We start from the raw sequence: 26423 nt of genomic DNA on the forward strand, positions 1-26423 counted from the left end.
GGCTTGTGGTGGGGTGTTTAAGACTACTCTGAAAACCACACTTCTCTTCCAGTAAATTTCAAACTCTCCCAGAACCGAGTGTTTGAAATGTCTCAAAACCGAACAGGAAAAATTGCTTTCCAGCTACAGTATGTGGCTAGACATCCCTGCTGTGAGGTTTGACTGTCTCAGCAATGAAAATGACTGAAGTTAGACGCAGTTTAAGATAATATCTATGTGTACCTGAATGAGATTCCAAAAAGAGATAATCCAGTGTGTTTGAGGCTAAAGAAACAATATTTGGACACCAACAACAATTGAAATCCACTTAGTTCAACTTGAGACATTTCAAAGTGAACAGCTAAGCTTGTTCTTAGGAAACAAAATACCAAATCATATAATTAAGATTCATTGCTAAAGCAATTCCAAGTCTCCCAAATGAAGACAAATGCACTCTTGGTTTCCAAAGAATATTTCTACTGGTTTTCATTTTAAATGGCCAAAACATAGACAGTGGGATTTTAATAGCCATTAAAGGGCAGAAAATGTAAGTTAGGTTTTCAGTCAAATACTTTGTAGGTGACAGAACAAAGATGGCTAAGAAAGCATACCTTGAGGTGTACTGTTAGTCAGTGTTATGTTCTCTTTTAAAGCTGTTGCCCTCAGCTAGCACAGCTGGTTGGGACAGTAATGAAGATAAATAGTCTATGTTAAAGTCTGACGGCCGTTGTATGTCATGGGGTCATTTGCTGGACTTTTAGTCCTCTGTGTGGAGGTAAATGTGTGTTTGCATTTATGCTAATTTGAGTCAGATAAGGACCAAATGCTTTGTAATTCACTATGTGTACTTTTCCAAGATGGAAACGATGTGTGGAAAATCAATAAGTTGAAACAGATATTAGCAGTCTTTACAGTAATGCGATGTCTGTCTGCCATGTCATTGCCTGAGCTAGTACCAAAATCCTAGTTATACATACTTGTGAGATTAGATGTAATGATCTTAAAGTGTCTGATTACACGGTGCATTTGTACAGCATCCAAGCCTCTGGTTTTCTTTAATTGGAGGAATTTTCAGAGCTTCACGATGTTGTTGTGTTATGGCAAGTTTCAATGTAATTTACTTTACTTTAGTTTTGATTGATCCTGTACCAAGAGTTTATAGATCCTTGACTTTATCACTGCATATTGGCTGCATGTTAGATGCATGAATGGTATTGAAGTTAACAGCCAAGAAAGCCTTGCTGATGATTGAAGAATGTCATAAAAGTGTTTGTCATAAAACTGAATTTCAAGTGATATCTACTCATAACATTACTAATGATGATTATTGTCACCACTACATATTAGATGTAGTCTTAAAGACTACATGAAAGTTTAATGGATTTAATGTCATTTGTTTTTGGAAAAACTGAATATTGGCCGATACATTGCCATGGTGCCATTAATATTCTGTCCCGATCATGCTTTAACCTACATTATAATGTGCGGAAGAGCAGTATGGGAGTGTACAGGAAGCTTAGAACACTTTGACATTTAAATTCAATTATCATGCAGCAGAGAGCAACTAAGCGCATCTCTCATCCTTATTTAGTTGTATCTATCTATTGTGTTTTTAATCTTCCTGTGCATTTGTCCTTTACATCTGCCTTCGGTGATATATAGAAGTATATTGAGAGCCACAGAAAACTGGAGTCAAATTCCTTGTATGGGTAAACTTACTGGGTAATAAAATGTGTTCATATTCTGATCATTGATGATATATTTCCTCATTTCAGTTCCTTTCATTTGGCACTGACATGAAGTATAAACAACTGCCAAGTATTATTTGCAGCTCCTCTCTGTCCCAGGCATGTTTAGCATAAATATAAGTCTGGAAATGAGCCATGCTGTTTGTTCCATATAAGGTCTCAGTATAAGCAGATCTGTGTTTTCATCTGATTGTATCAAATGTCTTGGGCAGACTGTATAGTAAGTTGGAATGATGGAGTCTCCACATGTTTGAGATCATATTTTCCCACTGTAGTCCTTAATGTTGCCTCTCTTGCAATATTCAAAATCATAGCTATCTGTAGCTAGGGATGTTCTCTGCTGCTCCTGTCTGTAGTAGCTGGCCAACCTGATTTACCTGCTGTCTGAAGCTCAGAGCTGCCACCTGCTGTCTGTAACAGAAACCAGTAAAATCTCCCCTGGACAGATTTGGTCTCAGATTACAGACCTGTTACATACAGGATTCTGCTAAAGATAGGAACATCCCACAGCTGTTCCCTCTGGTGTTGTCCTGATGATGGTCGTTATCTTTGCTGCCACAATTTTTTCACATCACCTTTCACACATGGAATAAATGTATTCTTTGTGCACATGATGAGCCTCTTCTACTTTTTTTTTTTCCCCCCGTCAGTGTGGAGGCAACATTTCTATTTAATGAAACCCCACAACGAGCCTTGATCCTGCCTCTGCATTCACTTTACTTGCTCCACAACCTAATTTCCAGGATGTGGCAAAATAAAAGCATGTTGTGTGGCCACCGATTTCAGGGTTGTTATGAACACAGCTCTATAGCTGGAATTTACTGCAAGGCAAAGGTACAATGGGCAACTTTATTTTATGTTCAGTTATTTGTGAAATACGCATCGACTTAAGTAAACTCATTAAGTAAACTTTCAAACCAAAGTGGATAATAAGACTTTTGGGAGAAACATTTGCTTCATAGGTGGCTGCAGGTTTTCTCTTTTGAACAGGAGTCAAGATTTTGAGACGCTGCGTCTGGAGGAAATGATCTCATGTCTAATGGCTAGAGGCTTTGCTAAAAACAAAGGGTCACGTTTTCCAGACCTTTTTTTTCTCTGAGTTTGTGCAGAACATAGTGAAATCCTTTTTTTAAATGTTTCGCTGGAAAAAGCATGGCACACTTTCATACAAAAAGTGTATGTTGTAATTTGTGTGAAGTATACTTCATGCAGCATTGCATTCTCTGCATGGTTTTCATTTTTCCACTATTTTTCAGTTATCTATTGGTCTGTATGGGGAAAAATAAACATGAGATTATTAGCCGTTAAAAATGTTAAAAATGTATCATTATTTTTTAATGATGTTATGAAGCCCTGCAGTGGTGTCAGATGGGATACAGTGAGTCAGCAAATACTCCCCCTGAGGCTGCTCCAAGGATGAATAAATTGCTCAATTTCAGGCAGCATGGTGGCTTAACGGGTAGCAGTATCAACTCATAGAAAGAAGGTCCTGAGATAAATACAATACTACAATACTTTCAGTGGTTTTGTTGGGTTTTCTAATAGTATTAAGAAGAATGAACCTCACATCTTAACCTTTTGTGCAGTGCATGATGTAGGGGTTTTAACAGGAAAAAGCAGGTAGAGATTGGATGGATAATTGTTGTTTTCCTGTTTGAGGGGTAAAAACATATACTTTCATCCTTGTCACTGTGTATCTAAACTAGCTTAACGCTTCTGCTTTATTTAAAAATGCAGCTGAAATTCAGCAGCAGTTTTATTGACACATTTCCTCATACTGAATATGAACACTCTAACAGAAGGTACATTTTGCTCTGTGTTCTCTTTAATGCATGTCCCAAAAAGATCGTAAGAGCAGGTTTGGCAAACCATCACTGGATAATAGACACAAAGTTAATACCTCTGTGTGTTTCAGGAGATGATGTGAGCTGCACGGCAGACGGCCAGGTGTACACTAACAGGGACATCTGGAAGCCAGAGCCATGCCGAATCTGTGTTTGTGACAACGGCCAGGTCCTCTGCGATGAAATCCAGTGCGATGAACTGACTAACTGTGAGAAGATGGTCATCCCCGAGGGCGAGTGCTGCCCTGTTTGTCAGACTGATTCATCCAGCAATGGCGGGCAGGGAACTTTTGGTGAGCATCTGTGGTTATTTTTAAGTTTGAGAAGTGAAAAATAAGTCTGGGAAACAATTCTTTTTTTTAATTTACTACTTGACATTGTAGACGAAGGGCAATTATTTGCTCTTAGGGCCTCACACACCCATATTTTAAATGAGAACAAGAAATTGTTGTTACAGAAACATAATTAAGAAAAAAAACCTAACCAAGAGTGATCCTCCTACTGTAATGCCTAAAGTTGAAATCAGTAATAATAATACTGATAATAAGACCATGAAATATAGTTTAGTTTTGAAAGGACCTCCTGTGAAATGATTTATCTGTCAGACAACAACGGACTAAATACTGCCATAATCAGTCTGTTGTACCTCAACAGACTGGTGTTAAGTATGTGTGACATCAGGGCGATTGTGTTAATTTATGATTACGCCTCTGTTTACCTTGACTGACCTGCATGATCATGATTAATCATTATAACCGCTTCGCTATGTACTAAATGATTTGGATAAATCACATGATTTATCTTATATTCAGGGTGCAATTTTAGAGGACTGATAACATAATGTCATCTTTTATGCTTTCTTCTCAATACAGGTGGTAGTGGAAGAATCTACAAGGTAGGCCACAGCTGTGTTACTACTCTCTATCTCTATCATATGTTTGCTGATGTTATCAGTATCACAGAGTGTGAATTTTAAAAGGTCTTGTTGTTTCTGTCTGTTTATTCAGGGCCAGAAGGGAGAGCCCGGGGATGTCCCAGTCGTGAGTGTTTAATCATAGAACTTTCAAACAGCCCTACAATATTAGATAAAAAAAAGGCACAGTCTAAATGTATGATCTAACTGATGTGCTGGATGATTTCCCTGCAGGTGACTGGTATCAGAGGCCGCCCTGGACCTATGGTGAGCATTTGGCATCTTCAAAACAGGATATACTGATTGCTTAGAAGTTTTTGGAATCTATTATCTTTAGTTTTGTAACACTGTAAAGCACATTGTCCTTGAACAAGTTTTTCAAAAACAATATCATTATTTTGTTTTAAATGATACGTTTACCAGTTCTCTGTGAATGTTCAACTACCTGAATTAACACTAGATGGCATAAGAGGACAGTCACCTACTGCATAACTTCACCTTAAAAGGACGTCTGCACAACTGGATAGTCCAAATCATCTTGAGCCACTGTGACATTTAAAGCACCGCAGTGACATATATTGAAAAACATTACACTGTTGAGATGTGACTGCGAGATTATTTCTCAGATTTTGATTGGTTCTCTCTGTTTATTACAACAGGGAGGTCCCGGTGCACCAGGAAGCAGAGGTCCCCGAGGACCCAAAGGGAGGCCTGTAAGTCAAAATCACTCATGTCCTCTGACTATAAGCACAACTTTGACAAGATACCAAAACCTACTCAAGATTCCACACATTTCAAAATGAGGAGCCTACTTTCTGACCTTGTTTTTCTTGAAATTACCAGAAACTAACATATACATTAAAAATATAATTTTAAGTAGACAACTTGATAAAGTATAGCAGTATTTAATAAATCAAGGGCTACAACAATTTCCAAAACCAAAGTGTTATCACCTCAAACACAGTGTGATGAAGATCTTACGTCATGCTCTACCAGATCTCTCTATTTGATTTCAGTTCACTTTACATTTTGTGGAGTTCGGTAAGATCCTTATAGAAATCGTATCCTATAGAAATAAAGTTTATTATCAATTCATATGTAGACTAATAAATTGATTTGATATTTTTTAAGAAATAATAATCATTTTTAACATATTGTTTGTAATGTATACTCTATTTGGAGCTCCCTTCATGCACTTAAAAATATATCATCATGCCAGTTGACTTGACTAGCTGGGGTCATGAGAACGACTTTGTACTGCTCCACATATTGACCGACCACCCCAAACAGTCAGGAAATAAATTTAAAAAAGGACCATAAAAACGTTGTTTTCAGTTCAAGGCCAAGAGGCAAGAAACATGTCAAAATGTAATGCAGGTTTGCAAGTTGATGTGCACGTGAAATGTGCTTTGTAAGCCAAAATGTAGCAGGTTGATGAATGGATGTGTCCTCCCCTTTGGTGGGGTTACAATCCAGTTGAGGGCAGCATTTTGAGGGTGATTTATTAATATGTAACCACCACTGCTTCTCCTACTGCACACACCTTACAGCTCATAGTTCATAATCAAACAAAAAATAAACTACAACATGTGTATTACAGTGGAATGACACTTTCCACAGTACATTTACTTTAAAGCTAAATGTCTTGTGTGCTAAACTAAACTATCTTTGTTTCAACCTTCACTAAAATTAAATAATAATAAAAACTGTCACATAATAACGACTAAATGTCAGTCTGAGTGCAAAGCAATAAAAATGGTTTTCAAACAAGTGAATCAGCATCTTTCTCTGCTTTCTAGGGAAGTCGAGGCATGGCAGGTTATGATGGGGAGCCTGGTGTTCCAGGTCAGCCCGGTGAAGCAGGACCTCCAGGACATCCAGCGCACCCAGGAGTGAGTTGTGCAGGAAGCCCTCAAACAGGCTGCAAATACACATACTTACACCTACTTACACATGCTAGCTTTGCACAATAGGAGCACACAGAAGACAGATTAGCTCAAAGGAAGAGTCGTCTACCAGAGTTATTGCTCAAACATCTTAGAAACATGAACAAATTTAAACTAACACAGCACTTCAAACTCTACTGTCATGTATTCATTCACCTTCAACCACTGTTTACAATTTTTGGCTTCTAGGTCAATCATATTTAAGCAGAAACCCCTACCAAGCCCTCAGATGGGTTTTCTAGTTACATTTTGTGACAAGAGGGTAGACAGAGACCAGACGATACACAGAAGGGCCACATTCACTGTCAAGAGGACCAGTGGTACCTGGTACCTTGAAATAATTAATCACCTTCTTTTACTTGTACTTGCACTCACGTCATGTACTCATAATTGGGCGATTTTAATCAATTCCCCATTATTGCCCTTAACATTAATGTCTTTCTTACATTGTATAGAACATGATTCCAGATTTGCTTCAGTTTGTCTTTTGCACCTATTTACTATACAAATACTGACTTAACACATTTAAGTTTTACTAAAGGGTATGTGCTTCGCCTGCAGGGTCTGGGAGCCCATATGGCTGCTGGGATGGATGGAAAACAAGGACCCCAAGGCATGCTAACTGGTTCAAGGGTAAGAGGATGTCAGCAAAATATAAGCAAACCTAATCTGTCCCTGTTTCTTGAACCACTCGGCCAAAAAGCAGACCAAGGCTTTATTTTATCTTTTAAAATTAGGTTTGAATCTGTAATGGAAAATGTTGGGTTTTTTTGCTTGCAGCCATGGCAGAAAATAGTGGTATGTTGGCAATTAAGAAAAGCCCAGAGAAACACTGCTGTACATTTTTGCACTGGTTTCCAGACACTTATTTAATACTTCAGTGTGTATTTAATGGAGGGTCTAAAGACAGAGTGTCATTTGTTAAAACAGATTTGTGATTTTTGTCTTCAGCTGTCAAAATTGAACCAAGCAATTAGCGAACCACTATCCATCCATAAAGTCTACTATTTAAAGTCCACTTCCACTTTAAAAATGTGTGTTTTGTTTGGCTCATTGTCACTTGGACTTTTTAGCTTCACTGTGCAGAATGATGTATGTGCTGAGCTTGTCTCTAGAAGGTATTTTTCCCTTTTATCTGCTGAAAGTGGACTCACATTAAATCTAAGATTAAAGGCATGTACCTATGCACATGATTTCTGACAGTGTTGAAGTAGGAGACAGCATAAATTTAGGATTTTACAACATGGGAGATTGACTAGATATATTTTTTAAACTTAAAATGTTTTGTGGAAAACTCAGAAATATTCAAAGCAGACATATGTGAATAATGAAATCTGCTCAGCAAGTTCCTTAGCTTCTCATTATCACCACCTAACTACTTACACATGATATGATGGTTGAGTCTTAAAGGTGTACTCTGTCAATGTGGTGTTGTCCTATGAAATGCAGATCCATGCAGCAGACACAGATATATCATAAATCCCCAGATCCTACACTTCTCATAAAGCAATTCAAAAACATCTGTCATTAGACCTTCCTCCCTTTCCCCAAAACTAATCCAACTTCAGCCCAATGTTATCACCAGGGTCATTTTTTCAGACTTGTGTGCTTCTCCCAGATTTAAAAAAGACATTATACAACATTACATTATACACTTTTAACAGTCTTAACAGTAGTTCTTGTGACAAGTAAACTAAACTAATCAATATTCTGAATTTTGTGGAATATCTAACCTTTAAACAACAACACAGAGAAAAGCATGCCTTTATTTTACAGTTTCCCCTCTAGCCAGTACATTATAATGAGCAAGTACAGTACTCTGGGAGCACATCACACAAGGACAGATGAGATATGGTTTGACTTGTTAAATTGTTTTGTTCCCTTTACCTCTTAGAATGAGATGGCATTTCGGTAAAAAGTTTTATTCTAGTAAAATATCAGCCTTGAATAGAATATCTCAGTATGAGTGGGATTGGACCAGTAATTAAAGGACAGTTTTGTCTTCTTTGACAGCAATTTTCTCACTTTCTCCATAAAAATCAATCCCTCTAAACAAATCCATACTTACACCGAGTGTTTCAGAGACTGTAAATCAATCCAGCACTTCCCTGTATTGTACTCAAATCCCTGTGTGGCAGGTTTTATTATGTTTGGCCTTTTTATGTTAATTAGGTTAATTTCTGTTCATCATTTAATCAAGCATCTTGTTTGTTTCAGGGAGAATCTGGAGCAAGAGGACCTCCTGGGCCAAATGGCGCACCGGTAAGTCTGCAACATGTTCAACATGTTTGATGCTTCTCAGTAAACACTGATGGTGTTTTAAGTCATTTGTTTTGCTCCCTGTTTATCTTTTTAATGTTTCTCTTGTTTTTCTAAGGGTCCATCTGGAGGACAGGGACCTCCTGGAGATGTTGGTGATCCTGGACATATGGTATAACATCATTCTTCTGTACATTTTGTGTTTGTTTTTGCATGTTAATTGCATTATCTTGTTGTTCATGTAGTGCTGCCTAGAGAGAAGGATCAGCCTAAATATATTTTATATTACTGTGGGGGAGGTTCAGAAGGACGAGTGATTGCTGGATGTTTACAATCTGACCTTGTGTTTCAGGGTCCAGCTGGCCAAAGAGGACCTGAGGGCCCTCCAGGGAAACCAGGTGAAGATGTAAGTCAGCTCTTGGCTCTTTGTATGTCATGATGTGTACAACTCCTGAAAGACAAAAAAAACACAAATGCTTAATTTAAGTGAACTTTCCTAGCTTTATCAGCATTCACTTTTCTGTTACACACTTATTCTATAGTTTCATCTAAGACTGTAATCAGTATAGGAAAGTTCGAAAAAAAAAGGTCCAACTCAGAGCGTGCAAGTGTAAATCTGTCATAATGAATTAGTACTTCTCACAGTGCAGGCCTGGCTGAATTCTCACTGCTGTGAAGTGGAAAATCCTGGAGCTGCTCGATGATTACATGGAGTCAGAGCGTACACTGACAAACTTTAACTGAACTGTCAAAGATCAGAGTGTTGTTATAATTACCTGTCATCGGTGACTTTTAAACTCTTTGTTTTTCAGACCAAACTGACAAAAGGTTGATCATCCCTTTAATCCAATTTTTCAAACATGTTTTACAGCATTTTTTTGGTGTTGTTTTCCTGCCATGGGTCTATCAGACAAAACTGAGGACTATAAATAGGTGACAGTGCAGGTGTCAGGAGGAATTGCAAAATGAAAGTAGTTCCTACAAGATTACAACATTATGTGTAATTAAGTTTCAAACATTTTGATACATTTAAAAAAAAAATAGTAGGGAACAAAACATGGAAAACAATAGACAACATGGACTTTTCATCAGGGATGGTGTACCTCTGCTTGTATGTGAGAGTCAGTTCAGATGTTGCTTTAATTTAATAAAAAGATCTCCTGCTGTATAACATGCTTCAGCTCTGTGCCCTTTCTAGAATACCAAGTATGTAGTTTGGAGCTTGTAATGTGACACGAGAACAAAAAGGAGAGATGATGTGTGTGATTGTAGCGAAATAAGTGTAATATGTAAATCTAATGTTCCTCTCACAGGGTGAAGCAGGCAAACCAGGAAATTCTGGAGAAATGGGATTCCCTGGATCAGCGGTAAGCTTCTCCACCACTATACCTTCATTACATTCAAACTGATTATTAACTAAATCAAGCTGTAATCTCCATGCTGTGTGTTGTTAATGCATATAACTGACAGTGCTGTTTACATATTTCAGGGATCTAGAGGGTTTCCTGGTACACCCGGGCCTCCTGGACTGAAGGGTCACAGAGTGAGTAGAAATATTTATGGACATTCATGAACCAATATTCACATCAAAGTGCAATCTACTTCCATTTAACTATTTTTCTTTATTTTCCTGCATGAAGGACAGTAAGATGTGTAACTTTTTTTTTTTTTTTTTAAACAGGGGCATGGTGGACCACCTGGACAAAAGGGAGAATTTGGAGCTGTTGGATCTAAGGTATAAAAGTCAAATACAATGTTCAATTCCAGTCTCCCACTCATTATATACAGTACTTGCCTTCCTATCAAGGCCTGTAAAACATCTTGTCATACATCATAACTCTCCTATTGCAACCAAACCAAACAACCAATGAGTTTTTCTTTGGTTTTCTAGGGTGCTACAGGCCCTCCTGGTCAGATGGGAGGACCTGGACCAATGGTAAGTACTTTAATATTCTCAAAACAGAGTCATCTAATGTTGATGTAAAGTCTTCATGAAGCTAATGCTGAAAAAGTCTGATGAAGGCTTGTAGCCAGTATTTTTCATACCTTTCTGACATTTTACCGACAATACGGTAATATTGCAGTATTTGCGATAGGTGTCACTGCAGCATATGATACCGTATTGCCTAGTAGTGGTGCGCGGATTAGGATTTTTTTTTAATACCTGGACCCTTATGAAAGCCAATCCACATCTCCCGACCCACAAAAATATGTCAGTCAACCAGACCTGACCCACAAACCGCTTAGGCAGAGGTAAAGGCAAAACTGAAGAGAGAAAACAATGGACACAGTGTCTTACCTGTTCATCAGGTACCACAGCGGAGATAACAGCTGAATAAAATGTCAAGAACAAAGTTACTAAAGGCCACAAGCTGGATATCAGCACAGACAAAGAAACGCCTGCGAGTTTGATTCACAACAAACAGAAAAAGACACGAATAATTCATATTTTGGCTAAAGTTTCGCGCGAAGTTAAAAAAACTTTGAATGACTTATTCTGCAGTTTTTACCTCCTACGAGCAGAAATAAGGACAGCGCCACCCTACCGTTGCGACCCACACTGTGGTCAGGTGAGGAATTACATGATGCCTTCAGGTGCTCCTCGTAAACTCCACTTTTATTTGCAGTCTAGGTATTTTTGACAGTATTGAAAATCATACCAGGTATACCGCGATATATATACTACTATAATACTACTACTACTACTACTATTACTACCACTACTACTACTACTACTACGAATGATAATAATAATAATAAGAGTTTACAACATCAGTACAACAAAATAAGTGAATAAAATAAACTCACTAATGTCTATAAACTCTTATTGATTAAAAGCCAAACAGCAAAGAATTCAACCCTTCACTACACTTTGGAACAACTAACAGATTAATGCCAGAGGACTTGAGGGGTCATACTGGTTCATATAGTTTACTGTTAGCATGTGAAGCATAAATGCCAATGCAAGACCATGAAGAGGATTTTTAAATCAATACAGACACTGACAGCCAACCAATGTAGGGATTTTAAAACAGGTGTATTGTTTTCTCTCCTTCTGGTCCTAGTTAGCTCTCCAGCTGTAGAGAGCTCAGTATCACATGTGTGAATATAATTTATGTCCTTTGACAATATGCCCCACTACTGTACTGGCATAGAGTGACCACATTTGTTTTTCCATGCATAAAACAATTTGATTCCCACACCAATAGATCTGATTACTCTGAATAATTGTTGTAGTTGCCTAAATGAGTGAGTTAGTCAGCAGTGCCAGTATATTCCATCTCTGTAATGTTAAAATGTGGTGCTGACCATTATGTGTTAAAAGTCTGCCTTTGCAGCCTATTCTCTTATCTTGAATGGCAAGGCTACATCCAGTGAACCCTCTTTATATTCTGAAAGTTTAAACATTTGCATGGAGTGGACAGCTATAATGAATCACTTTCTGTTTACAACAGGGTCCTGCTGGGATGCCAGGGGAGAGAGGACGCTCTGGACCTGGCGGCGCAGCAGTAAGCATAAAATGATTATGCATCAGAAATTTTTGTTATCATGATTCTGCATTTTTCTCTCTAATGTCGCAGGTTTTGGAAGTAATGGGTGTGTGAATGTTACTGATATGTGTATTATGTTTTCTTCAGTGTCAGCTTAAAAAAAATTAAAAAAAACAAAAAACATCAAGTCTAAGTGATGAGTTTTTGTCTCTTAGGGCAAGCGTGGCATGCCTGGTAACCTCGGAAAACCAGGTCCAATGGTAAGTCAGCAATTATGCTTATAATGTGCTATTCTTTTTCATTTGTTTAATTTAGGTTTTCCTCATTCAGATAAATGTGAAGGCAAATGTTTCGTTGATGAGTCTATTCATATAATTGATATGCATAGAATTAAACTAAATTGAAAATATGTATAACCTAACAAACATAGACTGATAGTGAGTAATGGCATGATGGCTGTACCCAACGATAATTAGGTGACCAGAATGTTTGTATAATTTGTCACATGAAGGCACATTTTCTGAGTTAAATCAATCTTATTGTTGTATTTGGTCTTGGATGACAGGGTCCCTTGGGTATCAACGGCCCATCTGGATATCCAGGATCCCCAGGAATGAAGGCAAGTACAGTAAAACACACAAAACACAAGACACTCCCTTTTATATGCTTAAAGTAATGGGCCCAGATAATGATTTGTTTTATGGCAAATCATTTATTCACTCATTTTGATTGTATTACTATTATTATAATTGTTGATATATTACCTATTGCCATGATCCATTTCTGTTTTAGAGATGTCCTTACATAATATAAACTATAAACAAACAGTAAAATGTATGAATGTCAGATTTCTGTATGTCAATTGTACTTTGTGATTGTCTTCCACAGGGACAACCTGGACCCACAGGAGTCCGCGGACCAGAGGGTCCTCAGGGACAAAGAGGAGAGACCGGACACCTGGGGAGAGCTGGACCAGTTGGCCAAAGGGTTAATTTCTTACTTTACTCATACTTTACAAATGATACAAACAGCTTTTGAACATTCAGTTTTGCTGGAAAACTGTTACAAAAGATAACTAACCTAGGTTATTACCATACAACAACGCAACATGTGTCGCTTCAATGATCTAATTGGTGATATTTCTTGTTCAAAGGGTCCCATGGGTACAGATGGTGGCACCGGTACCAAAGGACCAGTGGTATGTAAATAGTTTTCAGTTTAAACATCATATTTATTTTTCATGCTTATGGTTATACTGAGGTTACATGGTTGACTCTCCATAGGGTAATCTTGGTCCACAAGGTGCAGGTGGCCATCTTGGACCCCATGGCCCACCAGGACCTCAGGGAAGCACTGGTCAGCCTGGTATCAAAGGACAACTGGTATACTGACTCTAGCTTTTCTGTGTATTATCAATTATTGCTAAGTGACAGTTTGGATGTGTAGAAGATTCATATTTTTTGCATGTTTGCGTTATAGGGAGACGTTGGTGTACCAGGATTTAAAGGAGAGGCCGGACCAAAAGGAGAATTTGTAAGCAACTACAGTACATCTGCTTATATTTTGTTTATATTTCTAGACATGGACAAGTAACTAAATAAGGATGACTTGCTCATACTTTGATTTTGTGGCTTGTGTGTCAATTTTGTAGGGTCCACCAGGCTCCCAGGGAGTGATTGGACCTCAGGGTGAGGAAGGAAAGCGAGGAACTCGGGGAGACCCCGGTTCTGTTGGCCCTCCTGGCCCCGTTGGTGAAAGAGTGAGTCATCATTTTTCCTCCTACTGTAATATTTATCAGTCAGAGGGCTGTGCTTTAAGGACAGAGGTCATCTCAAAATTAATTCAGTAGGAAAAAGTAATTACTTTGGGAGAGAAATCACTTTTGGTAAATTAGTGTGTGAAATAGGAAATGCTCCCATTTATCTGTAAAATATTACCATACTATATTGCCTTGTGAATAATAGCAAACTATGGTTGGTTAGCACTGTCACTTCACAGTAAGAGGTTCCTGAGTTTGAATCCACTGGCCAGCTGTGGCCTTCACTTTGGCATGTTTGCATGTTTTCCCTGTGTGTGTGGGCTTCCTCCTGGAGCTCTGGGTTCCTGCCACAATCCAAAACTTATCTGAACTGAAGAATCTAAATTTCCTCAACACTGGCAACTGTAACCCCATAACCCTGCACAACATAAACCTTTCATTAAGGTTCTTTGGACAACCAACACAAGAATTTGATCTTGGTTTGTTAACGCCACTGATCTGGTTACACGCAGATGTAACTCATCTTTTCTGAGTGAATCAAAGTGTAGATGTGATAAAGAATCTAAATCATGATCTGTTTTTCAGGGCGCTCCTGGTAACAGAGGATTCCCTGGTGCTGATGGGTTGCCAGGACCTAAGGTATAACTATTACTTCTACAAATGACTCTACTTCTGATGTTATGTTTAGACAAATGGGGCAAGATGCTGTATGTTACCATAATGGGAGAGTTTTTGCTGTGAATGTTTTCTTTGGAATTCACCTTTCAATCAGAAATTTGAAATGATGATAATTTTTTTATTCTTTCTGAAGGGTGCTCTAGGAGATCGTGGAATATCTGGCATTCTTGGGCCAAAAGGTTCTCTAGGGGACCCTGGCCGTACAGGAGAACCTGGTCTACCAGGTGCAAGGGTAACACTGAAGACCTTGACATTTCACTTTTGAGCTACCATAGTTGATAATTCTTTCATATATCCACTTTGTTCATTTTGTCATCCCCATTTCCAATACTTACATTTTTGATCTCCTATCCAAAGGGTCTTACTGGTACCCCCGGAGTCCAAGGGGCAGAGGGCAAGCCAGGACCACTGGTAGGTTACATTTCTTAATCACAGACTAGATGTTGGGCATACAATGTGTTTTTGTTACAAGCATTACCTGTAAGCTATGATGAAAGACAGGGGATGCCTAATTCAAGGTATGGTTTACTTCTTCTTTAGGGTGCCCCAGGTGAAGATGGCCGTCCAGGTCCCGCTGGGTCCCTTGGAAACAGAGGACCTGCAGGAACTATGGGAGTGCCAGGCCCCAAAGGCTTCACTGTAAGGCTGCACAGTCACTTACACTTTGCACTAAAAGTCTGTCTGTTTTCTTTTGTTTCATTTCTAACTCAAAATGTGTTTTATATTTAAAGGGTGACCCAGGAAAGACAGGTGAACAAGGATCTGCAGGAGTGTCAGGTCAAAGAGTGAGTACTATCTATGAATGTTTTTGCAATCAACATAGAATACAAGGAACAGGATGTATAAGAATTATATAGCACACTGCATTTACTGATAGCATGATCTGTCAATAAACACCATACACCTTTTGGAAATCAATTTTCCAGTCCTATCCAGATGTGGAATGGACAGGTTTGTTAATTGTCACTTTGTCTTTAGGGTCCTCCCGGGAAAGATGGAGAAGTCGGGCCTGCTGGACCCCCTGGCCCATCTGTAAGTACTTGTTCACTCTTTTCTTATATTCATTTTAGACATATTTTTACTGTTATCACAACTAACACAAAAATGAATTTCTCTTTTCCAAGGGTGTTGCAGGAGACAGAGGAGAGCAGGGTCCTCCCGGTGTAAATGGATTCCAGGTGTGTAACTGAACTTTGCTGGTCATAAAATGTGAGAAAGTGTGTGAACATAGATGTGGACAGATGTGAGAAGATGTGGCAGCTTGGAAAATGATTAGACCTCACTATGTGCTACATATATTACCTGATGGTTATCTTTTGATTGTTCTCTTGTGTTGTTAGGGTTTGCCTGGAAATCAAGGCCCCCCTGGAGAATCTGGAAAACCAGGTGACCTAGTGAGTATGACCTTTAAATGATACTTTACACTTGATTTAACCTCATTCCATCAAACTTTTTTAGATAGTTTTCACATTTGAAATATCATATTTGGAACTTAATAGGAGTCAGCATAGGTAGCATTATTAAGAGACCAGGGTAAGCTTAGCTTGCCGAAAATTACCACTGAAATTTTTTAACCTTCAACAAAGTCATGATTTTATTTGGGCAGTAACTACTCTCAAAGAGGCTGAGCCTTCCCTAAATTTACTGCTGGCCATTGTGTAACCTGCATGCACACTGTTAAAACTAAAATTATGAAAACACTTTTTTCAGCAGTTCAGTGGTTGACAATACAGCATCATGTATGTTGACCCAAAGTAAGTGAAATCTGACCAGGCTCACTTAAGGTGGAATGACCTTTTGAGCTATCCTCATTTTAGTGACAATCTCAGCCCCTCCTTTGAATTTTGCCCGCCTCCTATCATTGACCTTCATTGTGTATTTCTTTCAGGGTATTCCTGGAGAGCTCGGTTCTGTGGGTCAAATTGGACCAAGGGTAGGTGAATGTTGCCATGATGAATTGCATTCACTTTCATTTTTAGTCAATCTGACCACATGAAACTGTGATTATAATAATATTTCCTCTGCAGGGTGAGCGTGGAATCCCTGGGGAGAGAGGAGAAATGGGTACAACTGGTCTGCAGGGACCTAAAGGAATCCCTGGTGCACCTGGTCCAGATGGGCCAAAGGTACGGTACAGCGCCATCACCTTTATGTGCAGTGAAAGTGAAAGGAGAATACTCAGTGCCAAACCATATTATCAGGAGTGAAAGGCATATTATGCAGGATGAAAACAATGTTTGGACTCATTCACAATGATCCCTCTCAATCATCACTTATGACCTGCTAGAATGTATCTATGCATCTACAGAGACTCTGCCCTCTGCCTGCATTTTCTTTTTTTCTTATTAGTTTGCTGTGTTTGGGATGTTTCTGGGCGTCCATCTTTGGGCAATGGGTGTGTAGCTGTTGCTTCAGTGTTTCCCCTACTCCTTCCTCTCTTGCTGTGTGCTGTGTGCTCCTCAGCTCTCTGTGTCTGTTTGACTGAGGGCAGGACTGAGCTACACACACACACACACACACACAGAAGAGAGGCACAGCAAATGTGCTACAGCTACATTCACACAACATTGGGCACCTTCTCGCAGGGTTATGCAGAGGTGTAGGTGTGATTATTTGTACTTTAGAACATAACTGCAATGAAACAATCAGAAAATAATGTTTCTGGTTGGTTCTCTCTACTGCCACTCACTCTCCTCATTCTCTCTCTAGCTTGCTCAACCACTGATGTTCTCTCTCACTCTGGTTCTGAGCCGGGGAGGAGGGGCCAACTTTGAATGTTGTGTTTATAAACAGCAACCAAAAAATCCTGCATAGTATGCCTTTAAAGACATTTGCAAGAGCTCGAAAATATCTGCAAAAAACATGCTGCTGAAACGGATTGAATGATGAATTGTAATTAACAATAATATGAAAACAAATGCATCATGTAGTGCTACCCTATCGAGCAACTTTTCAATGAATGGGTCCCTTTTTTATTTGTTTCATGGACACAGACTCCTGCCAATGCCTTCACATTATGTCATAGATTTATAGGTAGTGGTAATGCATCAGGGTGAAGGCTATAAGCTTGCCAACAGCGACGTAAACCATACAGATTTAAATATGTTCAATACATTGACTTTGCATGCTTTCTATGACAAAGGAAATTGATTCAACAACTTAATTAGACCTCAAGGATGGAAAGAGATACTGTACATAGATGTAACATTTGTTCGTTTAAGCAAAAACTCATCTGGTGACCTTTCAATAATCAAAACAAAAATGTGAAATATTTGCTAGTTCCTGCTTCACTGGCTGCAGTTAAGCAGTTATACTATAGTATAGTATAGTACAGTATAGTATAGTATAGTATAGTATAGTATAGTACAGTATAGTACAGTATAGTATAGTATAGTATAGTATAGTATAGTATAGTATAGTACAGTATAGTACAGTATAGTATAGTATAGTATAGTATCGTAGTAGTTTGCGATGCTTCTAATTTTATTCAGAATATATGGTCTAATTGTATAACTTCCACATAATGCTCATCACCTGTAAGACATAAAAAGCCTGACAACGTTGGTGTTTCTCAATGAAGGGTAGCCCTGGTCCTCCTGGTGCACTTGGTGATGTGGGTCCTCCAGGTCTTCAGGGAATGCCAGGAGAGAGGGGCATCTCTGGTCCGCCTGGGCCTAAAGGTGACAGAGTAAGTTCATCCCAGTTTTCTTTATAATGTCAGTAAGTCTTCAATATGGTTTATATGATACACTATTAATCAACTAAATCTATCTCAGTTCACAAGGAGTTTATTCATGTTGATTTGGTAATCTTTAGAAGATGCCAGTTCTCAAGTCCTCAGTTCTCAAATAACAATCAACAAGTCTGTGACTCTGGTGCATGTTGCCAGCTGGAGTTCTGATCTCTGTTATTACTGTAACAATAAATAAAGGAACCTTACATCTGTCTTTCTCTTGTATAGGGAGCAATCGGTGAGAAAGGATCAGAGGGTACACCTGGAAATGATGGCGCAAGGGTGAGTAATGTATCTTTCACTCACTGCAAACAAATGTTGTGTTTCCTCAATCAGGAATCAGGAAGATCATTTTACACTTGGAAGAAAAGAAAGGCTAGAACTTATTATGTGTGAGTGCATGCTTGAGACTTGTCGCAGCTTGCCCAAAGAATTGTGTCCACTGACTTGACTGCACAACTTAACAGTGAGATCTCCAACCAGATTTCTTTACTGTCAACAGGGTGCTCCAGGTCCCGTTGGCCCGCTAGGACCTGCAGGACCCAGTGGTGAGAAGGTAGGAGGAGTATTTTTTCTGACATAAGTTAAGAGACTGCTTTTCAAATCACAGTGGATAAAGGTTATGGCTGCAGGAAGTTATGGGTATTTGGGGGGGAAGTGCTTGTTCCCATGATGCCTACTATATACCTAAATCCTTCTGCTCATTTATTTTCTTGGCTCCATCTGACTGTATTTTCCAGCTTGTAAAGGACAGTTTTTGGCTTACATTGGTTTGGCAAACATAAAAATACTGGATTCATGGGACAGCACTGTCTCATCGAACAGTCATATCACTGTCAGTGAACTTGTAACATCTTTGCAGGGAGAACCTGGACCCAAAGGACCACTTGGACCTGCAGGATCCAGAGGAATTCCTGTAAGTAGACCTGGGCAGTCTTTTCAGACTGTGCATCAAGTTTAATGTTAATTGCACTGCAGTATTTGAAGTGTACATTATTATAGAGTACTTTGATGTAATAATTGATAATTATTCAACTACAGGGAGCAAGAGGTGATCCTGGCCCAATTGGTGCAGTTGGCTTTGCTGGACCCCCTGTAAGTAGTCATTCATTAAATATCATATTTTACATTGATTGTATAACAATGATCTTTGATTTATTTACTAAAACATATTTATGTCTTATGATACAACTTCAAGAGGCGACATAGAACTGATTCTTTTTTATTATTACCTACATTTTACAGGGTCCTGATGGTCAACCTGGAGTTAAGGGAGAGCCTGGAGAACCAGGCCAGAAAGGAGATGCTGGATCTCCAGGACCTCAGGGCTTGGCCGGCGCTCATGGACCTCCTGTGAGTTGCGAACATATAAAAACTACATGAAATAGTTGTTCTGGCACATGTTCACAATATTATAAACAGTGTCATCAGGCAGTTTTGCACTTTTAATTGATCTAGTTGGAAGTTTTTGTGTATGAATTCCTGTAAAACTGATTTTCTGCAAATATACTGTGTGATCAGTCATTTTATAATAACATGTTGTTTTTGTAGGGGCCTCATGGTGTTGCTGGACTGAAAGGAGGCAGAGGAACACAGGGTGCACCGGTAAGAGCATTTCATAATTATACAGTACAAGTGTTATATTTAGGTGACATTAAATAAACAAGAAATGACTCCAAGAGCAAAGGATATGATATGTTTTACTAATTAATCACCTAGTCTCCATACTTCTTTTTCAAATAGTGCATTTTCTAACTTTAAGGCATTATCTCTTCATCTCAAGAATTAATATCATTTTTTTTGCTCCCAGGGCCCCACTGGTTTCCCTGGATCTGCAGGAAGAGTTGGTCCACCAGGCCCAACTGTAAGTACTCCCCTCAGTGTGAATAAAAACACATTTAGGATAACTGGTGGAAATATTTGTCATGTGAGCTTTGATTTTCATGAGTTAGCAATGTCTTCACATTACATAACATCAGAATGAGATGAAATCCAGACTGTGAAGACAACATAAACAATAACTGCTTCTGTTTTAATAGTTTAACTCTATTGAACTCTACTCAATTAATATATTATGTGTTTATATTAAAATGTTAAACTGTAAGTAAAAGCAGTCTTCAGTACTGTAATGCATCGCAACTGTGCATCTGTGAGCATTCATGCACCCACCCGCTGTCTACAGTATGTACAAATATTTGTACTTTAAGGTCTCAGTGTCCTCTGGATCAAAGTGACTGTCTGATTGTCTAATAGCATCTGAAACCCCCTTTCCCATGTGGTGGCTGCATCTGATGATTTTTAATTTTCCAAAACAGACAATCAATTCACAATCACGCAAACTTTACGCAGTGATTGGCCAGCTGTGCAGAAGCGTATAAACACTTTTGCTTTTATGGGAGGACAGCATGTCGAACCAACTAGTTTGTTTGAAAAATACAAAGAACTTAATACTATTTGACTTCATGCAACATTGCACCTTATGAACACAACCATTCCTAACAGGGTCCAGTTGGAGAACCTGGACCCCTGGGACTTCCTGGTAAAGAGGGTCCTCGAGGACTCCGTGGAGATCATGGATCCCCAGGAAGACAAGGAGAGCGCGGACCAGCTGGACCAGCAGGGAGCCTAGGAGACAAAGGAGACTCTGGAGAAGACGGACCCACGGTAAATTGATGTTACAGTTACTTAACATTAACATTCTAGTCTGACTGACACCAAGGCAGGAAATATCTAAATTAGCACAGTGGAAGCACTTGGCATCGGTTGCAGTTAACTTCAGGCTTAAGAAAAAGATTTCATGTGTTTAACTATGTTTGAATTAATCAAACTCCTCAAGTGTCTCAATAGGTTAAATTAAAAAGTGTTTAAATTCAACTTCGACATTTTATGAATTGACACCAGCACTTTTTACTTGAAGTTTATAATTATAAAGTAAACATAAAACAGAGATTGGGGTAAAATACATTGTTTCTTCTCAACCTGAAAACACAATTGTTTTTTTTTATCAAGTTGGGATACACAAAGGTTTCAAAGCATGACATTAAAAGTGGATTTCCTCAATATTGAATGAGTATTTCTTACATACTGTACTGTGTGGTGATCTTGGCTTTAGGGTCCTGATGGTCCTCCAGGCCCAGCGGGAACTACAGGACAGAGAGGCATTGTGGGTCTTCCTGGTCAGAGAGGAGAAAGAGGGATGCCAGGTCTTCCAGGGCCAGCGGTGCGTATCACTCATATATTTAATATTTAATAAAAATGCTGACTTTTTTTATTGACCTTTTTATTTTCAACTTAAACATAAATCATATTTCACCTGTAACTTCCCCACCTGTCCATCTCTTGTATATTTAATATCAGTGCCTCTATAGTATGAGGTTGGTAGTCATACAGTGTGTGTTTTGCTGCATTGTTAGCTGTCTGTTTCTTTTTTTAGGGTCCACCAGGAAAACAGGGATCCACAGGAGGAGCTGGAGATAAAGGCCCCCCAGGTCCTGTTGGTGTTCCCGGTGCTAATGGACCTCGTGGAGATCCTGGTCCTGATGTAAGTATACATTTTCATTTGGTTGTGGTTCTACATCATCCCATGTGCATCTCTAATGTCTACAGATGTCTTGATGTTTTTTGTTTTTTCTCAGGGTCCTGCTGGATCAGATGGCCCACCAGGCAAAGATGGTGTTCTTGGACAAAGGGTAAAAGACATAGAGACTGAAACAATGACCTATGTCTTGCTTTGTATGTTATGCTATGTGACTGACAAATGATACTTTTCCAGGGAGACAGAGGAGATCACGGTCCAGAGGGTTTGTCTGGCTCTCAGGGACTTCCAGGCCCTCCAGGTCCTGTTGGTGCACCAGGTGGTGCTGGAAGGAGAGGAGATGCTGTAAGTGGATTTTTCACTTTCTTTTTCTGGCTACTGTGCCCAGAAGAGTCTGTTCTGTCAGTTTATCTGTCTGCCTGTCAGCGCAATACAAGAACGTGTTAAGAGATTCACACATTTACTAACAACAGATGATTACATTCTTGGAGGAGAGGCGATTAAAATCCTGAGGGCATGTTGAAGCGTGAATGAATTTAATACGGAGTGATAGGAATGATGTGTTTTGTATAACAAGTACAGTAGTTGGAGAGTTCTTCAGTGTTGGCAGAGGTCTGTGTTCCCTCAGGGCTTTCTCACAACTCTGTTCATTTGCAGGGCTCAAGAGGACCTGTTGGTCCTCCCGGCTCAGCTGGAAAGAGAGGATTAGTGGTGAGTTTCCAACTGTGAACATCTTGAGTTTATGTGGAATATAATGCTAAGAGCCATACACTAAATGCTCTGCAGATTCTTTGTCTACTGGTACAATAAAAGTAATCTTACCCATTTTAATACAACAATGAACACATGAAATGTGTGTATTTCAGGGACCCCAAGGACCAAGAGGAGATAAGGGTGACTTGGGTGATCACGGAGAGAGAGGACAGAAGGGACACAGAGGCTTCACTGGTTTGCAGGGTCTTCCAGGTCCTCCAGTAAGTCTGAGTGATGCTCAATAGTCTGACCAGAGCATGCTGAGTCATCTCTCTTCTGATTTATCTCAAAATCGTTCCTAACACACATGGTGTAGATGCAGTTAGGTTTTTTATTTTTTGCTATTGTTCAGGTGAACTTGTGCCAACTGAGTTTTTAAACAGTAGCAATGAAATGGGTTAGGGTTAGGGTTAGGGTTAGACAGAAGGGACAGACAGAAGTGGAGGGACTTTGTTGCTGCCCTATGCGCCAACCGGCGCGATGGGGATAAGTAAGTAAGTAAGCAATGAAATGATCAAAAGTTGAAATACAGTCACTTAACTCTTAATGATTTCTGGTGCCTTTAACTCTTTTGATCTCACACAACTATCACATAGAATCTGTGAGAATATCCACTCAGACACATTTTCAACCATAGTCAATATGAAGTTACATGTAAAGTGACACAGTGTGTTTGCCACCTGCTGTTCTCTATGTTAGAACATTCAAAGTAATGGACAGCTACAGGGTTATGTGAATGTAATGTGGGAAAGGAGAAAATGTGTTCAGTTTAGTTACAGTATCATATTGAACAATGTGGGTTATATCAGACTGTAGTGTAGCAGTTCAAGAGAGACTAATCCAACCAGTAATATTATCTGTATTTTTTGCTTAGTACATTCTTTTCAGTCATTAGAATATTTTTATTGGTTGAAGTGCAGAGGACACATCACTAAAACTGGAACCTTTATTTCTATGCAACTCTATCATTTCAAACAACCCTCTTTTATACAATGCAGTGTAGAAACATACAAACCTAATATTATTTATTAATGGACTTCTCTGGTTCAGTTGCTAACACATTTGGTTTCCTTCTTGAGCATGATACATGTTATAGTCATCAAGCACAATTGCACTTTATATTTTTCTGCAAATGTGCTGTGTACGTTTATATATAATGTGTAAGTCATATATATTCAGAGAATAATACATATTTAATGGCTTCTAGGGTACAACCGGAGAGCAGGGAGCTCCAGGAATCCTCGGACCCAGTGGCCCAAGGGTAAATGCAACATTTACATTTGTTTCAGGAGGAAAAACTGTTTTCTGAATGTCATCTGTTGCAAATGCATTAGCATTTTTATTATGTGCCTCAATTTCATGCCAACATTCAATTTGGAATTAAACTAATAGTCTTTATTGAAATGTGATTCAGGGACCACCTGGGCCTGTCGGACCTTCTGGAAAGGAAGGATACACTGGACAGACAGGACCGATGGGACCACCTGGAACTCGAGGACTCAGTGGAGAAATTGGACCAGAGGTACTATCTCATTATACAGTGTAGTGAGGAAGTTCTTCCTTTTGCTGCACTAATAAAAGATTGTAACACATTTAATGAAAAAAAATAGAGGCAGTAAGATTTTGTGTGAGTTAGAACTTAGCTATAAAAAACGCTCAGACAGTCATTAAATCATTGAACATCTTTTAAACAGATGTTTAAGGCCCACAAGATTGTTTTGGTGTCTCATTATTGTAGTCCTGAAAACACAAAAAAAAACGACGCAAAAACTCAAGTGAAACACAATAAAAACTGTTTCTATCCCCAAATCAACAGGGCCCACCAGGAGAGAGTGGACCCCCAGGCCCTCCCGGTCCACCAGGACCTCCCATGGCGGCCATGGATGACCTGTTTGCAGGCGCTCATGATTACGACTCCGGCCCTCCTCCTCCAGAGTTCAACGAGGACGAGGCTATGCCCAACAGCAACTCCTCCACCATAATGCCAGTGGACCCCAGCGTTCAGGCCACCCTGAAGGCCCTCACCAGCCAGATCGACAGCATGAAGAGCCCAGATGGCAGCAGGAAACATCCTGCCAGAACCTGTGACGACCTGAAGAGATGCTACCCCATGAAGAAGAGTGGTGAGTGTTTGGGGAGATTTAACTTGTTATTCAGTAAGATTGTGTTAATCCCCACGTTTAAATTAATTATTGCTTCATTAGTTTTGCTAGAATAAAATATTGAACATTGAAACAGCAAACCTGTTTTTTACTCTTTAAATGTGCCAAACAGAGCTGCAATGCACAAATTAGGAGATACTGTGTTGTGTTGTATGAATTTAAATCACATTTTTCTTCTCTATCTTGGTCTTCTACTTTATTATGGTCTTATCTCAGCTTTTATTTTTCCATTTCATTTCCCCAGTACTCTCTCACATGATAAATCTAGAAATATATTGAGGGCATGATGTCTCAGAACTGTGAACTAACATGGCCTGCAGGTAATATCTCTGATTTATTTTCACATTCCTCCTGATCATTTTGTTATGTAGGTGAATTCTGGGTGGATCCAAACCAAGGTAGTGCTGAGGATGCCATCAAAGTGCACTGCAACATGGACACTGGAGAGACCTGCATCACTGCCAGCCCCTCCAGCATACCTCGTAAAGCTTGGTGGAGCTCATCCAGGAACAAACCTGTGTGGTTCGGCGCTGACATCAACCGTGGAACACACGTGAGTGGTTAGATTTCAGTGATGGGAAAGAGAAATGTAGAGCTGTGGACGGCAAAGTTATAGTAAAGTAGTAACTCAGTAGTAACAGTAATTGGTAATCGTTATTACAACTGGACTGAACAAGACTGAGTGAAAAAGTTCTGCTCAAAAGGTGCTTTTTATATCAGCACTACTAAAATTTGGGGAAAGAACTAACTACTATTAGTTGTGCATGATGAATTCCTAATGATTTGGCTCATCCGGTTAGGCCCTGTATTAAATAGCTGGATTTGTGTCTCTAGTTCTCTTATGGCAACAAAGAGCAGGCGGCAAACTCCATCACGGTCCAGATGACATTCATCCGCCTGCTCTCCAAAGAGGCGTCCCAGACCATTACCTACCACTGCAAGAACTCTGTGGGCTATAAGGACGATAAGACGGGCAACTTGAAGAAGGCTGTGCTCCTCAAAGGTTCCAACGACCTGGAGCTCAAAGCAGAGGGAAACAACCGGTTCAGATACACAGTGTTGGAGGACTCCTGCACAGTAAGTTCCCACATTTCTTCACATAGTTATAATCTGTATGAAAGGACAAGGAAAGGCCTTATATATGCTCTATATTTTCTGTCAACAAACCCCATGAAAGAGTCTGAAACCAAAGTGTTTCTGTCTTTCAAGACTTTCTCACTTTGTGATCCTGCTTCTGTCTGTGGAACCCCAAAATAATTCATTCCTACACAAAAACTTTAAAAATGGCTCACAAGCAGAAAGTTTTCCTTTTTTTATTTTAAAGAGATTCAGCCATCATCTGAAACAGTTGCAGTGCTACTTTGAGTAAGATTTTAACTTGTCTTAAAGCTGCTTCAATCAATAGTTTTACATGATTGATAGGTCAAATGACTGTAAGGTGTAGCTTTAAACTCGCATCACTCAGTCTAAAAGTCTCCGATTATTCTTTTTCTGTCCATCACCACACAGCAGACAAAGGTCGTGACTACCTGGGGATCTTACTGTTGCACCGTCATTTAGCAGCTTCGACATTTTTCCCCCAGGAGACTAAAAACAAGAGCTAAAGCGAGAGTGAATATTGGA

General features: G+C 39.3%; 1 protein-coding gene across 1 annotated transcript in view; it reads left to right on the top strand.

The window, feature by feature from the left end:
* Positions 1 to 26423, top strand: part of col5a2a (collagen, type V, alpha 2a) — a 43828-nt gene that overhangs the window by 15236 nt on the left and 2169 nt on the right. The window contains exons 2-53 of the mRNA XM_053329267.1: positions 3643 to 3864; positions 4444 to 4466; positions 4579 to 4611; positions 4719 to 4751; positions 5144 to 5197; positions 6284 to 6376; positions 6992 to 7063; positions 8648 to 8692; positions 8808 to 8861; positions 9042 to 9095; positions 10003 to 10056; positions 10179 to 10232; positions 10371 to 10424; positions 10581 to 10625; positions 12145 to 12198; positions 12396 to 12440; positions 12746 to 12799; positions 13069 to 13167; positions 13334 to 13378; positions 13464 to 13562; positions 13660 to 13713; positions 13832 to 13939; positions 14525 to 14578; positions 14751 to 14849; positions 14975 to 15028; positions 15158 to 15256; positions 15349 to 15402; positions 15596 to 15649; positions 15742 to 15795; positions 15958 to 16011; positions 16506 to 16550; positions 16645 to 16743; positions 18198 to 18305; positions 18579 to 18632; positions 18853 to 18906; positions 19213 to 19266; positions 19392 to 19445; positions 19596 to 19703; positions 19902 to 19955; positions 20161 to 20214; positions 20853 to 21014; positions 21463 to 21570; positions 21784 to 21891; positions 21986 to 22039; positions 22123 to 22230; positions 22543 to 22596; positions 22752 to 22859; positions 23846 to 23899; positions 24053 to 24160; positions 24455 to 24761; positions 25172 to 25353; positions 25635 to 25877. Of these exons, the coding sequence (XP_053185242.1) occupies positions 3643 to 3864; positions 4444 to 4466; positions 4579 to 4611; positions 4719 to 4751; positions 5144 to 5197; positions 6284 to 6376; positions 6992 to 7063; positions 8648 to 8692; positions 8808 to 8861; positions 9042 to 9095; positions 10003 to 10056; positions 10179 to 10232; positions 10371 to 10424; positions 10581 to 10625; positions 12145 to 12198; positions 12396 to 12440; positions 12746 to 12799; positions 13069 to 13167; positions 13334 to 13378; positions 13464 to 13562; positions 13660 to 13713; positions 13832 to 13939; positions 14525 to 14578; positions 14751 to 14849; positions 14975 to 15028; positions 15158 to 15256; positions 15349 to 15402; positions 15596 to 15649; positions 15742 to 15795; positions 15958 to 16011; positions 16506 to 16550; positions 16645 to 16743; positions 18198 to 18305; positions 18579 to 18632; positions 18853 to 18906; positions 19213 to 19266; positions 19392 to 19445; positions 19596 to 19703; positions 19902 to 19955; positions 20161 to 20214; positions 20853 to 21014; positions 21463 to 21570; positions 21784 to 21891; positions 21986 to 22039; positions 22123 to 22230; positions 22543 to 22596; positions 22752 to 22859; positions 23846 to 23899; positions 24053 to 24160; positions 24455 to 24761; positions 25172 to 25353; positions 25635 to 25877 (4250 nt within the window). The remainder of the gene's footprint in view (positions 1 to 3642; positions 3865 to 4443; positions 4467 to 4578; positions 4612 to 4718; positions 4752 to 5143; positions 5198 to 6283; positions 6377 to 6991; positions 7064 to 8647; positions 8693 to 8807; positions 8862 to 9041; positions 9096 to 10002; positions 10057 to 10178; positions 10233 to 10370; positions 10425 to 10580; positions 10626 to 12144; positions 12199 to 12395; positions 12441 to 12745; positions 12800 to 13068; positions 13168 to 13333; positions 13379 to 13463; positions 13563 to 13659; positions 13714 to 13831; positions 13940 to 14524; positions 14579 to 14750; positions 14850 to 14974; positions 15029 to 15157; positions 15257 to 15348; positions 15403 to 15595; positions 15650 to 15741; positions 15796 to 15957; positions 16012 to 16505; positions 16551 to 16644; positions 16744 to 18197; positions 18306 to 18578; positions 18633 to 18852; positions 18907 to 19212; positions 19267 to 19391; positions 19446 to 19595; positions 19704 to 19901; positions 19956 to 20160; positions 20215 to 20852; positions 21015 to 21462; positions 21571 to 21783; positions 21892 to 21985; positions 22040 to 22122; positions 22231 to 22542; positions 22597 to 22751; positions 22860 to 23845; positions 23900 to 24052; positions 24161 to 24454; positions 24762 to 25171; positions 25354 to 25634; positions 25878 to 26423) is intronic.

The sequence above is a fragment of the Scomber japonicus genome, chromosome 11 (assembly GCF_027409825.1).
Source record: "Scomber japonicus isolate fScoJap1 chromosome 11, fScoJap1.pri, whole genome shotgun sequence".
NCBI lineage: Eukaryota > Metazoa > Chordata > Actinopteri > Scombriformes > Scombridae > Scomber > Scomber japonicus.